Source organism: Pleurodeles waltl, chromosome 9 (genome assembly GCF_031143425.1).
Source record: "Pleurodeles waltl isolate 20211129_DDA chromosome 9, aPleWal1.hap1.20221129, whole genome shotgun sequence".
Taxonomy (NCBI): domain Eukaryota; kingdom Metazoa; phylum Chordata; class Amphibia; order Caudata; family Salamandridae; genus Pleurodeles; species Pleurodeles waltl.
In genome coordinates this window covers 540035403-540051194 of record NC_090448.1, presented here as the reverse complement: position 1 = coordinate 540051194, position 15792 = coordinate 540035403, and the positions used below count along the sequence as shown (strand labels likewise).

At 43.5% G+C, this 15792-nt stretch overlaps 1 protein-coding gene across 1 annotated transcript in view; it reads right to left on the bottom strand.

Annotated features, from left to right (window-relative positions):
• PSMA3 (proteasome 20S subunit alpha 3) overlaps window positions 1–2010 on the bottom strand; it is a 178253-nt gene extending 176243 nt beyond the window's left edge. The window contains exon 1 of the mRNA XM_069207452.1: window positions 1877–2010. Within this exon, the coding sequence (XP_069063553.1) occupies window positions 1877–1897 (21 nt within the window). The 5' untranslated portion in view covers window positions 1898–2010. The remainder of the gene's footprint in view (window positions 1–1876) is intronic.
• Between the last annotated feature and the right edge of the window lie 13782 nt (window positions 2011–15792).

Sequence of the window (15792 nt, the reverse complement as noted above, 5' to 3'; positions counted from 1 at the left end):
TCAGTCTATATTTTTTATACATAAAAGCGGTACACAGCATATCACCTTAGTCAACTTCCAAGTATTCTCCAGCAATTAACGAAAAGTCCAAAGAACAAAATGGAACAACGGTTTCTGCACATTCACTAGCTACAGTAAAATGTGTTCCACCAATCAGAAGGTGGGCGTGGCAGGTGCAAAGAGTCCTCTTTTACCCAGCAAATTAGACCAGCCTTTGGGGACTTTAGTGACACTAATTTTAATGACAATAACGTTATTCAAAGGTAATGCGACATTAATAAGAGTGCAGACATAGGTAGTAACTAAGTACACTTGTACAGCAAGCAGGGACATTGTCATGCTAAATGCCAGCGGTCTTTAAATGCACTCTTTCTCAAATTTGTGCATGCATTTCAATTCATACTGCTGTTTTTCTTGCATACTAGAAAAGTAAAACAATGATTGATTTCATGTCACAAAGAGCACCTGCTTTCAGTACTGGTTCTTGAAACAACGGCACTTTGCATGTAGGGCCTTGTAATTTTGTAGTTTTCAGAACAGGTGTGATGTACATTTTATAACTTATCCAACAATCAAAAAAAACTTACAGACACACATTATCTAAGCAGATGGTATCTGTAGTCTACATTGCTTTCTATCTGGGAAACCATACCATTAGTTACCATCCACAGAGCAAAAAAAAAAATAGAAAGTACATTTCCACCTAAAAGAAACGTGTTTTACTTGTGCAAAATAAAGAGGTAAGCACAGTACACGCCTGAATAGAACACTAACTCGGGAGGCAAATCCAGCGTGAGAACAGGGCCGTTTATAAATTCTTTCAACTCCGGCGTCTGCCTGCACTCTTGACAGTACAATGAAACTACCTCACGTTACACAAATAAAATGGGCATTAAGGGGGTGCCCTGGTGCTAGCAACACACGAATTATAACGTATGCTTTATATTGTTTTGCAAACACCAATTGTGTGCATATTTCTAATTTTATGACTTAATACTTGATAGTTACCCAGAAGGAAACATTATGCTCGATACAGCGGCCTGAGCTTGCTATGGTGATGAAACTCTGATAGAGATTATAGACTGCCCTCTTCCAACTCCAGCTTCTATTTGCAGTCTCGAGGATGCAATAAAATCTTCAAGCATCGCATTAATAAACGGGGCACTACTGCCACCATATGGGTGGTGTTAACTGTGATGTAAGTAATAAGGAAGTTAAAGCTCTATATCCATTAATATAGCGAGTAGGGAAAAAAGTGTAATTGATTTCTTTCGAAGCTGCATGTCAGTAGTCACTTTTTAATGATTTTGCTTTGAAAGCCACTTGATGACTGTCACTCTGTCCTTTAAAATCAACAGTTTCCGTTGCTTATTTAGCGGCTGGTCTGCACTGGTTTGTCATTACTTTCACTTTGGATATAGTTCATTTCCTCCCTATTTAGAATCACTTTCTTTTTCAAAGTCAACTGCTAAACGATGCCGTCTTTTTTGACGGGCATCCAGACTACATAGGGTAAAATGTTTAAGAGGCGCAATTATTCACCAATCACATCCTTACCTGTTTCGATACATTATAATATCAAAAGAGAGTCGCTTTGGCCCAAATCGTTGTCTTGGCAAAACCAAAATAATAAGCACGCGGGGAAAAGGTGCAACAGTGTGAAAATGATGCTTTTGCTTGTCCTTATGGACGATGAGTAAGGATCGACCAAAAACCCCAAGATTAGGCCGGACAGGCTAGGTTTAATAAAAACTGTTATCACAGGGACTAACTAACAAACATTGCTGCGCCACTACTCCCCCGCCCGGCCACCCCACTTTGCCTTCACCTGCGGCTTTTTTCCAACCGCTCCCAATCAAAATTTGCCCCCTCTTACCCCGGTTCCGATGGAACTCATGTTCGTGGTGAATTTGCACTTTCTGCACACTAGAGATTCGGCACACCGACAGACTAATAACGTGCTCGCTCATTGGCAGTGTATCCACCAATCAATCCGACTGATGTCACGAGTCCGCAATCTCATACCAGGTTATGTGTAGAGACAGAAAGCGGACATGCAGGCGTTCAATGTTAAACGTGAAATACGACCGTAACATAGATTTTTAGAGTAATAGTAGCGGAAGGTAGAATGTAGAAAGAAGCAGAGGGCGATTTTAAAAAACGTAATTGATGGAAGGCCAATTTTTCACGCAGGATTTTAACAGTTATGACAGGTTGAGGATTTTTGCATGTGTGAAAGCTGAATTTTATGACAAGACCGGAGGCTCCTATTATGCGTTTCTTTTCTTACTTTATTAAACAGCAGCAGTCAAGAAACTACAGTTCCCATAAGGCCAGAGAAAAAGGGCCAATGGGGAACAAACAGTGTACAAATATAACCACCAATGGACATATACAAAGGCATTATGACATCACTTGACTGCGAACAGCCCTCTTTTCTTGCTGCTCGCAGTCAAGTTAAGTACCTTTCCTTCATTGCTCTAACGTATTGTTCATATTTGCTTATATTTATTGTATTTATTTATCGAGTTGGCTTTATTTCAATGTTGTAGCTTGACGCTCGTTTATTCGAGCCCGCGAGTCGCCGCATTTATTCCTTGAGCGCCGCCGCGCGCGCTCTTTATCTCCCGGTTGCATCTCCTCAGATGCGCGCGTTCTATTCAGCGCGTCTGAGGAAATGCTTCAGTCCTGTCAAGACGCGCTCGAGCAACGGACGTTCCTGTCACTCGGCGCGCGTTTAGATTTACTTACTTCCAGCCTCAGCTGACTTTGCAACATCTTTCTTTACCTGCCTCCGTTGACAACCGCATTCCTCCACAACGCCTCAGGTTACTTTTTCTTGACTGCTTTTTTCTGTGTCCTGACCACTCCCCTTTACAGAGAATTTCCTACAACACGCCCACAGGGGAGGTTTTTGGTTTGTATTTTCCTTCACAATTAACCCCTTCTATCCCAGTTCAATATGGAGAGGGATAATTCTCCTTCCAGACAAGACATTTTAGAGGATGTTAGTGATATTAGACAGGAATTAAATTCCTTTATTAAATCCTCTGTACAACAGGCTGTTACCTCTTCCATAAATAAACTCTCCAAGAACCTAGAGTCTTCCTTTACTAATTTAATCTCTAAGACTCTATCGGCCCAGGCTGCGGGTGAAGGCAGTCAGCGCCTGTCCCCTTCTAAATCTTAATCTAAAAAATTGGCGCAAAAGGCAAGTGAGGTTTCCTCACATGTGGCAGAGGACGTGGTTCCTCAAAAGGCTCCCCCCAAGGAGAATAAAAATGTGGATAATTCTCAGTCATCATTAAAACACAAAAGAAAAGCTAATAATATTATAACCCCCTTGATGATTTCTGCTGTTCAAGATACAGATGATGACATGCCGGATGCGGACTCTGATTCCGTGGTATCTGATAAAGATGATGATGTCTCCCTCTCTTCCCCACCTACTAAAAAAACCTAGATTTTCCGAAAATTCCAAAACCCATCTTTTGCTAGACCCTGAAGGTTTACCCATGTTTGACCCTTCCTTAATTCACCATCCTAATTCCACTGAATGGGCCCCGGCTGACTATGTGTCCGAGTATATTTCAGCCAAAATAAATTGTCCCTTAGAAAAACAGACCAGAACAAAACTTAAATCCGAATGCCCCCGCCCTTCCCTTCCCCACAAATCCTCCATAACTCCCACCATTGATGAACCTATCCTCACCTTTTTTACAAGACTCGGCAAGGACCCTCGCAAAGGTGTAGACAAAGCGTGGTCAGGTTGCCAAGATAAGCTTTTAGATATTCTTGGTCCCCTTTCCCGGATTTTTGATATTGCTGAGGAGGCCAGACTGGAGGGTTCTATAATAGACCCAGATGAACTTACCCTTTGGGTACAGCGTTCCCTGTGTCTCTTGGGAAACGTTATTTGGTGAATCCTTTATCAAGGAGTTGGGAAAATATGTGGCAACTTTTACTTTGCTGGACAAAGCCCAACAATCGTTGAAGAAAATGTTTAACCAGCGTGTTTTTGGCAGGGCCGGCAGAGGGAGGAACCGCTTTGCCGGCCGCTCCTATCATAACCAAGGTTCCAGAGGCTACAACGGTCCCTCCTACCAGGATTACAGACCACAATTCTACCCCCAGAGGTCCAGGGGTTTCCGTTCCAGAAGTCATCGTGGTTCCAGAGCCTCTAATCAAACAGGTAAGCCCTGCTTGTGGTCGCGTACCTATAGGGGGACGTCTTCGTCATTTTCTCTCAAAATGGTTAGAATTAACTTCAGATCCTTGGATCCTCAATACCGTTCAGGGTTACATTATTGATCTTTATTCTACCCCGAGTCAATCCCACCCTCCTATCATTCCCCATTTCTCTGCAGAAATGTCAGATCTCATTACATCAGAGGTCCAGTCCCTTATCCACAAAGAGGCCATCTCTATTACCACTCCAGATTCAACAGGGTTTGTCAGTTCCATCTTTTTGGTTCAAAAGAAAAACAAAAAGATGCGTCCTGTCATAAACCTCAAACATTTCAATCATTTCTTGGTTTACCAACACTTCAAAATGGAAACCATCCTCCATCTAAGAGATATTCTGCTTCAAAACGATTGGATGGTACGTCTAGATCTTCAAGACGCATACCTGGTTGTCCCAATTCACCCAGATTCCAGGAAGTTTCTCCAGTTTCATTGGTTAGATCATCTCTATCACTTTACCTCTCTACCCTTCGGTCTATCTTCTGCCCCCTGATGCTTCACCAAGCTCATGAGACCTGTTGTGGCCTACCTCAGAACTCAAGGTGTGAGACTCATCATATATTTAGACGATATCCTCCTACTGAACCAGTCTCCTCAGTTACTGTTGTCCCATCTAGCTCTCACATGTTCCCTGTTATCGGATCTAGGATTTATCGTCAACAAGGAGAAGTCTCTCCTCACACCTACTCAGGTTATAGAATTCTTAGGCTTTCAGATAAATTCGGTCTCAACCGTCCTTATGCTTCCGTCTTCAAAGATCAAATCTATCAAATCAGAAATTTTACAAATTCTACAAAGCTCTCTTATTTCTCTAAGATCGCTGGCCCGTATAGTCGGTCTTCTCTCTTCGTCCATTCAAGCGATCTTTCCCGGCCCTCTCCATTACAGGGCTCTTCAACGATTAAAGATCCGCCACCTAAGAAAAGGCCTTTCATATTCAGACACTATTCCCCTAGATCACGATTCTCGCACAGAACTTCAATGGTGGATAGACCATTTAGACGCATGGAACGGAAGAACTATCTTTCCATCAGCCCCAGATCTTGTGTTAGAATCAGATGCAAGCCTCTCCGGCTGGGGGGCCCGTTGTGGACCAATCTCGACTGGAGGTTCATGGTCTTTAGAGGAGTCCAGATTGCAAATAAACTGTTTAGAGATGCTTGCCGGCTCCTTTGCAATCAGAAGCCTAGCAAAGAACAGGGTTTGTTGCGCCATTCTTCTCAGAATGGACAACATTTTGGCAGTAAGATATATAAATCACCTCAGGGGCACAAAATCCAAACCTCTTGCAGAACTGGCCAAGAGTTTTTGGGAATTTTGCCTTTCAAACCATCTTTCGGTTCATGCAGAATATCTTCCAGGATCTCTGAACTCGATTGCAGACTGGCATTCACGTTACCTCCGAGATTCCAGCGACTGGAAACTCCATTCAGACATTTTCCAACGCATCCAGAATATGTGGGGTCCCTTTCAAATCGACCTTTTTGCCTCCCGTCTCAATTCTCAACTACCCTTATTCTACAGCTGGCGTCCGGATCCATTAGCATTAGCAGCCGACGCTTTCTTTCAGGATTGGTCGAGTTTTGTAAACTACGCCTTCCCTCCTTTTCTCATGATCAGCATGGTTTTAGCTCAGATCAGGCGTCAACAAGCCACAGTGATTCTCATAACCCCCTTTTTGGCAGTCACAAATTTGGTTCCCAACTCTCTTAGAACTCACAATAGATATCCCTTACCTCCTTCCTTCTTTCCCGAATCTTTTATTGGACCCCAGTCATCGGCCTTATCCCCTCATCTTGGACGACTCGCTGACCCTTGCTGTTTGGAAGATTTCAGGTATAACCAACCTGTCCCTCTCATTTCGACAGAAGCTTCCCAACACTTATCACAATCTTGGGCCCCAGGCACCAAGAAGGCATACAAGTCTGCATGGTCCTTATGGCATAGCTGGTGTTTGGGAAAACGTATCGATCCCTCTTCGACGGATGTAATTTTCATTGCAAATTTTCTGGCGGCTGAAGCTAGTAAAGGCAAAGCTTTCCGTACCATCAATTTATATAGATCAGCAATTTCCTCTAATCATTCCTTCGTCAATGGGAAACCAGTTGGTGAGCATCCACTTGTTTGCCGTTTATTGAAGGGAGTAAAATTTTCTAATCCTCCAATGCCAAAATATAGACAATTATGGGACGTTAATATTGTTTTAAAATTGTTATTGTCATGGCCTGATAATTCTATGCTTACCTTAAAATTTTTATCTGCCAAGTTAACTATGCTTTTATGTCTTGTTTCTATCAAACGTATTTCTGATGTTAGAGCTTTAGATATTTCTAATCGCCAATTTACACATTCCGGTGTTTTGTTCACAGTGACTCGTCGTACAAAGACTAATTTAACTTCTGTTTTTTATCCTTACTTCCCAGACCATCCCAAACTATGTGTCGCACAATGCTTAAAAGTTTATGAACAAAAAACTGCAGATTTAAGGACTTCCTCGCAGGGATGTGGAATTCCTATCGCCCGACACATCTTGTTTGGGGTCAAGGGCAACAAGTTTTTATGTTTACTTTGTCCTTGGGACAAGTAGGCCCAACCCTCTGCAGCACAAACCCTTTGGCTGCTTGTTTACAGAGAGTGGAACTCTCTGCAGTTGAGGTAATGTGTTTTCATAAGATAAGGCTGTTCGAAGTTGTATTTATGGTTCATTATTTCAAAGCCTTCATTATTAGGGTGAGTGCTGTAAATAAATGTTTTAAGGTCACACTTCACTACTGACGTTGGTTCCAGTACAAAAAATAAATAAATGTGTATACACATGTTTGAAAAGTTTAGGCTATGAGGCTAAGTATAATGCTCCCAGAAGGCTCTCTGATTAGATGCAAATGAAGTGTCATTTAGTAAAATGTGTTGATGCATGCTAGTATTTCCCAAAAATATTTCTAATGGGAAATTCGTGTAACCATTTTCAACACGAATATGGGAAGCATGAAAATAAACAAACACTGACAAAGCCAACTGATCTGACATATTTTTATAAGTCTTTTAGTTTCATCAATGCGTGTCTTGTTTTGACATGGCTCTTGTAACACTTTATTGTTGTGGGAGCTACCAGGCCCTCAACATTGTAACAAACACTGGCAAACCCCCCCAAAAAAGTTTTTGAACTCTAAAAGCACACGTTTCCACCAGTGGCATAACAAAGGCCCGCAGCCGCCCTCCAGGGGGCCCCTTCAGCACAGCACCTGCCCTGAGTGAGTCTAGAGAGGGGGCTCCTCCATGTTCTTTGCAAAGGGGCACCCTCCAATTTCGTTACGTCACTGATTGCCACTGTAGTTCCTGACACTGAACAAAACTACTTTGTGTGCCAATATGCTCCTTGTGGAAGAGCAGAATGCGATCACTCACAGTAAAGCCAGCCGAAAGAGAGAGAAATAGAAGTTTAATAAAAACAAAATGTCTTTTTTAACATCAGACCTAATTAGGGACCAAGACCCACATGTAGGTAGCTTTTTGCATGTCACAAACAACGACTTTCGCTGTTTGCGACGTGCAAAAAGCACATTGCGATGCACAAACCCAGTTTTGCGATTCGGTAACCTGGTTACTGAATCGCAAAACGGGTTGTCGCAATTAGGAAGGGGTGTTCCCTTCCTAACTGCGACTTGAAGTGCAATGTAGGATTGTTTTGTGACCGCGAAAGTGGGTGCAAACCATTTGCAGTTTGCACCCATTTCAAATGGGTGCTAACACTTTCGCAAAAGGGAAGGGGTCCCCATGGGACCCCTTCCCCATTGTGAATGTCACTGTAAAAAAAAATTCTGAGCCGGCAGTGGTCCTGCGGACCACTGCCTGCTCTGCAAAAATTTAACGAAAAAGTTTCATTTTTCGTTTTTGTAATGCATCTCGTTTTCCTTTAAGGAAAACGGGCTGCATTACAAAAAAAAAAAAGAAACTGCTTTATTGAAAAGCAGTCACAGACATGGTGGTCTGCTGTCTCCAGCAAGCCACCATCCCTGTGAGGTCCGCTATTCGCAAGGGGGTTTCAAATTGCGACCCACCTCATGATTATTCATTAGGTGGGCATTTGCGGAGCCCTTGCGAATCACAGATGGTGTCAGGGACACCATCCTACATTCGGATTTGCGACTCGCAATTTGCGAGTCGCAAATCTGAACCTACCTACATGTGGCCCCAAATTCTTAAAGAAAGTCACAAAAGTGCACCCATGGTATATGTCGTACCCCTATAAAATATTTGTGAACTGTATTTTAGCATGGGTAAATACGCATGTGTAGATTTGCTCATGTGAAAATCTATTGAGCATTTGCAAGTTCATTTTCCCTCCAGCCACTTTCTTCCCAACCCTGGAAGAATTTCTAATTCTGCCATTGTCAGGAGTAAATGTCCAACCTTTCTTATTATGGGAAAATATTAGAGAGAAGCTGGTGAAAATCTTTAAAACATGCAGGTTAGTAGGTTTGCAGACTCAAAGGCATTCCAGCCCTGGAACTATTGCTTACTGCTTCCTCCAGCCCCAGTATGGAGATCTGCAGAAAGGTGGCAAAATAAGGAAATTGCTACAGTAGGGATTGAAATTGCAAGTATTCAAGCCCTACTATGGTAGTAGCCCTGGCATAATCAGAGAGGCTATTATCAGAGTTCTTACATAATGAGATTGCTGCCATAATTTGTCGCCACACTACATGGCACCAAAGGGACAAGTAGATCTTTTTACAGGACAAGTAGATTTGAGAAGCAACCTGTCCCCTGGACAAGTAGATATTTTCATAAATTCCACACCCCTGTCCTCGGCTTCCCAACTTTTGATCTCTTTCAGGAGACCTTTCAAGCCTGTTTCGGCAGCTACCTTAGCACGCTGGGTCAAATGGATTATGTCCCTAGCGGGTATTGATATTTCCATGTTTGGGGCTCATTCCTACAGAGGCGCGATGGCTTCCAAAGCATTTTGGGCAGGATCCCGCCTCGAGGATATTCTTAAATCTGCAGACTGGTCTAACGATAACGTTTTTAGAGTATTTTACTGTAAACCTGTTGAGAATATTTCATTAAATGTAATTAATATGCTTTGAACTCGCATAATAGGAGCCTCCGGTCTTGTCATAAAATGCAGATTTTCCTAATTCTTTGACGGAAAGTCTTTATTTTATTAAAGACACGGAGGCGAGTATTATCCCTCCACTATGGTCTAACTTTGTTAATTTTCCCCCCCTTTTTTGTTTCCTAGCCTCAACACAGGCGGTACCGCAATCATAATAAAATTCCAACTACATCAGGAAGTTCCACCTTCTTATCTTCACTTTCTCCTGCTACTGTTCTTCGAAGCATGGATCCTTCTCGCAACAAACGTTCTCCTTTTGATGGAGTATTGAACTTTTGCTCAGAACTTTTGGCCACTGTTCTGGCTATATTAATTATTTTCGCAATTTTTCCACTGTTTAACTCTGACTAACCTCTCGCAAGAAAAGAGGGCTGTTCTCAGTCAAGTGATGTCATAATGCCTTTGTATATGTCCATTGGTGGTTATATTTGTACACTGTTTGTTCCCATTGGCCCTTTTTCCTCTGGCCTTATGGGAACTGTAGTTTCTTGACTGCTGCTGTTTAATAAAGTAAGAAAAGAAACGCATAATACTCGCCTCCGTGTCTTTAATAAAATTAAGACTTTCCGTCAAAGAATTAGGAAAATCTGCATTAATTACTAATACATTTGCATTGAGTAACAGCTAAGAATTTACATGAATTAGGATAACAGAGAAAATGGTGTGTCTTGGAGAATGTGCACACTCTAGTGGCTACAATGACTTGTACCACAATTAATAATGAATTCACACTTAAAATTAAATAATGTACACATATGGAATAAATGTATTAGTGGATCATGTTAAGGTATTAGTATTATGTATTTGCTAAACCCTTTCGCGGCCAGGCCTTTTCCCTCCGGTGCCAGGCCTGTTTTTTGTCTATTCAGGGCAGTTTGCGCTTAGGCCCTCATAACGTTTTGTCCACATAAGCTACCCACGCCAAATTTTCGTAATTTTTTCCCAACATCCTAGGGATTCTAGAGGTACCCAGAGTTTGTGGGTTCCCCTGAAGGAGACCAAGAAATTAGCCAAAATACAGTGAAAATGTTTTTTTTTTTTTTATAGAAGAAATGGGAGAAAAGGGCTGCAGAAGAAGGATTGTGTTTTTTTCCCTGAAAATGGAATCAACAAAGGGTTTGCAGTGCTAAAATCACCATCTTCCAAGCTTTCAGAAACAGGCAGACTTGAATCAGAAAACCCCATTTTGCAACACAATTTTGGCATTTTACTAGGACATATCCCATTTTTACTATTTTTTGTGCTTTTAGCCTCTTTCCAGTTAGTGACAGATATGGATGTGAAACCAATGCTGGTTCCCAGAAAGCTAAACATTTCTGAAAAGTAGACACACTTCTGAATTCAGCAAGGGGTAATTTGTGTAGCTCCTACAAGGCTTTCCTGCAGAAAATAACTGAAATAAAAAAATATTGAAATTGAGGTGAAAAAAAGCAATTTTTTTCCACGTTTTACTCTGTAACTTTTTCCTGCAATGTCAGATTTTTGAAAGCAACATACCCTTACATCTACAGGACTCTTCTGGTTGCGGGGATATATAGGGCTTGTAGGTTAATCAAGAACCCTAGGTACCCAGGGCCAATAAATGAGCTGCACCTTGCAATGGGTTTTCATTCTATACTGCGTACACAGCAATTCACTTGCTGAAATATAAAGAGTGAAAAATAGGTATCAAGAAAACCTTTGTATTTCCAAAATGAGCACAAGATAAGGTGTTGAGAAGCAGTGGTTATTTGCACATCTCTGAATTCTGGGGTGCCCATACTAGAATGTGAATTAGAGGGCATTTCTCAAATAGACGTCTTTTTTACACACTATCTTTCATTTGGAATGACAAAATGTAGAGAAAGACAAGGGGCAATTACACTTGGTTTGCTATTCTGTGTTCCCCCAAGTCTCCCGATAAAAATGGTACCCACTTGTGTGGGTAGGCCTAATGCTCGCGACAGGAAACGCAACATGGACACATCAAATCTTTATATTGAAATGTGACGTGTTTTTTGCAAAGTGCCTAGCTGCAGATTTTGGCCTCTAGCTCAGCCGGCACCTAGGGAAACCTACGAAACCTATGCATTTTTTAAAACTAGACACTTAGGGGAATCCAAGATGGGGTGACTTGTGGGGCTCTAACTAGGTTCTGTTACCCAGATTCCTTTGCAAACCTTGGAATTTGGCCAAACAAACACTTTTCCCTCACATTCCTGTGGCAGAAAGTTCTGGAATCTGAGAGGAGCAACAAATTTCCCTGCACCCTTCTTTCCCCCAAGTCTCCTGATAAAAATGGTACCTCACTTGTGTTGATAGGCCTAGCACCCGTGACAGGAAATGCCTCAAACACAACATGGACACATCCCATTTTCCCAAAGAAAACAGAGCTTTTTTTTGCAAAGTGCCAAGCTGTGGATTTTGCCCTCTAGCTAATCCAGGATGGGGTGACTTGTGGGGCTCTCACCAGGTTCTGTTACCCAGAATCCTTTGCAAACCTAAACATTTGGCTAAAAAAAACACTTTTTCCTCACATTTTGGTGACAGAAAGTTTCCGGAATCTGAGACGAGCCACAAATTTCCTTCTACCCAGCGTTCCCCCAAGTCTCCTGATAAAAATGGTACCTCACATGTGTGGGTAGGCCTCGCGCCCATGACAGGAAATGCCCCAAAACACAATGTGGACACATCACATTTTCCCAAAGAAAACAGACCTGTTTTTTGCAAAGTGCTGAGCTGTGGATTTTGGCCTCTAGCTCAGGGAAACCTACCAAACCTGCGCATTTTTAAAAACTAGACACCTAGGGGAATCCAAGATGGGGTGACTTGTAGGGCTCTCACAAGGTTCTGTTACCTAGAATCCTTTGCAAACCTCAAAATTTGGCCCAAAACACACTTTTTCCTCACATTTCGGTGAGAGAAAGTTCATGAATCTGAGAGGAGCCACAAATTTCCTTCCACCTAGCGTTCCCCAAAGTCTCCCGATACAAATGGTACCTCACTTGTGTTGGTAGGCCTAGTGCCTGCAAAAAGAAATGCCCCAAAACACTATGTGGACACATCAAAATGATCAAGATCAAATACTAACCTACCTGTTTTTTTTTTGGGGGGGGGGGGGAGGGGTGAGGGGGAACCTGTGTTTTTGGTCCTGGGAGCAGCAGCCATATAGGGAAACCTACCAAATCCAAACATTTCTGAAAACTAGACACCCGAGGGAATCCAGGGAGGTGTGACTTGCGTGGATCACCCAATGTTTTCTGACCCAGAATCCTCAACAAACCTCCAATTTAACTAAAAAAATCAAATTTTCCCACATTTCTGTGTGGGATCACCGCACTAGGACACATTTCCTACCACCCAACATTTCCCTCAGTCTCCTGGTAAAAATGATACCTCACTTGTGTAGTTGGGCCAAGTGCCTGTGACAGGGAAGAGACAAAAACATGTCGAAATTGACGGGGAATCAAAGCGGGTCACAAAGGGCAGTTTGAAAAAAAAACATTTTTAGGCTGACAAGTGGGGCAGAATTTTTATCGGTATAGATGAGACAATGCTGGGTGGTAGGAATTTTGTGGATTCCTGCAGATTCCTGAAGGTTCCAATACAAAAATGTAGGAAAAATGTATGGCATTGTGGGTAAGAAAATGGTGCAGGATGCATGTGAAGCACACCACCCTGGACTCACCCACATGTTTAGTTTTCAGATGTGTCCAGGTCTTGTGGATTTTTCTACATGGAAGCGTCCCAACGTCCAAAAAGTGCAACCCTCGCCATTCCAAGTGGGACGATTTTGAGAGTTAGCTAAGCTCTCATGGCCCAAATGTAAAACCAAAACCCAAAATAATCAAAGGTCCTCTTGCTTTGCCGTGGGATAAGATGTTTTAGTGTGCGGGGGAGAGCAGAAAGACAGTTACCCCCTTCAGTTGGGTTGGGGGCATAACCATGCCCATACTGGTTGGTAGCCACCACCACACTATTTTTTTTTTTTAATTCCCAGGCATCTAGTAGACTTTCTGCTTCCCCCCCCCGGAGTGTGGATCAGGGGTAATTTCCCCATCTGCCCACTGGTGGGAGAACAACTTTGGCCCTATTTATTTGGGGTGGGAGTATGGTCATATCCCCACCCTCTTATTATGAGAAAAAAAAAATCCTGGTCTCTGGTTGGCTTTCTGCTTCCCTTGGGGGCAGATGGGCCTTTCAAAAATAGGCCGATCTGCCGCCAAGTAGGGCAGATATGGCCAACAGTAATGTGCCCCCATGGGCAACAAACCCTGGTGCCTAAAGGGGCAGATCGGCCTAATAGAAATAGGCCGATCTGCCCCCCAAGGAGAGCAGAAATGGCCTAAAATAAATTTGCCCCCCCAGGTGAGCGACCTTTGCCTAAGGGGTCCCTCCCCATACATAAAAACATAAAGTAAAAAAAAAAATATATATATATCCCTCATGTCTAGGGGTTTCTGCCCCCCCGGGGGCAGATCAGCCTAATTATAATAGGCTGATGTGCCCGCAGGGGGAGTTGAAAAGGCCTAACAATATTTAGCCCCCGTGGGGAGTGGCCCTTGCCCAAGGAGTCGCTCCCTTTATGCGCAATTATAAAAAAATAAGAATTCCCTGGTGTCTAGTAGTTTCTGCCCCAGAGGGCAGATTGGCCTAATAAAAATAAAATGTGTCCCCCAGGGGAACAACCCTTGCCTAAGGGGTAGCTCCCCATACATAAAAACCTAAAGTAAATAAAAAAATATATGTCCCTGGTGTCTAGGGGTTTCTGCAACCCGGGGGCAGATCGGCCTAAGTATAATAGGCCGATCTGCCCCGGGGGGGCAAAAAATGCCTAAAAATATTTTGCCCCCCCCTGGGGAGGGGCCCTTGCCTAAGGGGTTGTTCCCCATACATAAAAATATCAAGTAAACAGAAAAAAAAAATCCCTGGTGTCTAGGGGTTTCTGCCCCCCGGGGCAGATCGGCCTAATTATAATAGGCCGATCTGCCCCAAAAGGCCTAAAAATATTTTGCCCCTCCCCACCGGGAAGAAGCCCTTGACCAAGGGGCCGCTCCCCTTATGAATGAATATAAAAAAATAAAATTTCCCTGGTGCCTAGTTGGCCTTTCCTTTCCTTTCATGCTTCTGCCTGCCCCTCCTCCCGAGCGGAAGAGAAATGCTGAGCATTTCTCTTCCACATTGCATTGGAAGCATGATTCCAGTGCAATGGGAGGTAACCTCTGATGAGGTCAGCACGCAATCGCGTGCGGACGTCATCAGACGTCACTGGGGCGGGATGGAGGTGGAAGGGGAAGCAATACCCATTCCATCCCCGACTGGGGTGTGTGGGAGGGAGGCCCTCGCTCCCCTGTGGGCTGGGTGCAGGACGAGCTGGTCTCGTCCCCGGCACATGGGAACCGTGTCTTAAACTTTTCTCATGAGAACTACTTGCTGAAACCTCCTGCACTAGAAGTTGATACTTTGTAGACTTGATGCATGAGAAGATACTGTTCCCAGGCCTGAACAATGGCCGCACTGACTGGAGCTAGGATAGCAACAAAAAAGTTACCTGATGAAGCTGGTGATGAGAAGAGGAGCCAATCGACGTGTGAAAAACTGTCTAGTTATATTTTAGATTCAGAATTTAGGCCCTCTTTATGACATTGGCAGTAAATACCGAATACCACAGTGCTGAGTGTCGCCAGCATACCGCTGCGGAGGCGGACGTCCGTCGGCCAGATTATGACACATACATACAAAACCGACAGAAAACAGCCACAACCACTAATCCGCCAGACCCACTGAAAGTGATAAACTGTTTTTACTACCACCCATACCATTATGCCACCAATACAACGCCCTCCAAATAATGACCCACGAATCATCACAGCGGACATTCAGCGGCGGTAAACCATTGGCGGTGCACACCGCCATGGAAGAAATGGCCATCCCAATATAAAACAAGACAACATTGTCTAGAACAAAAAAACACACCTGACACAAATATACACCCCCCAAACCCCCACTAACATCACTATGAAAACACCCCCCTACATCACCCACAATCCTCTGCAAACACGAGAATATGGTTACACTTTGCTACGCCAATCCTAAAGAGAACTGCACACACATATCACAACTACCTAATCATCCGTCATGCACCACACACCCCACCACTTCACACATAACGCACTGCACAACATACACACACCACACAACACCCATGTCCCCATAAAGGCACCCCGGTTCACCGATGAGGAGTTGCAGGTCGTGGTTGAGGAAATAGTCAGGGTAGAGCCACAGCTGTTTGGAACACAGGTCCAGCAGATATTCATTGCCAGGAAGATGGAGCTTTGGCGGAGGATTGTGGACAGGGTGAATGGCGTGAGACTACACCCACGCACAAGGGACGACATAAGTAAGAGGTGGGACGACCTACGGGGGAAGGTGCGTTCCATTGCACCAAG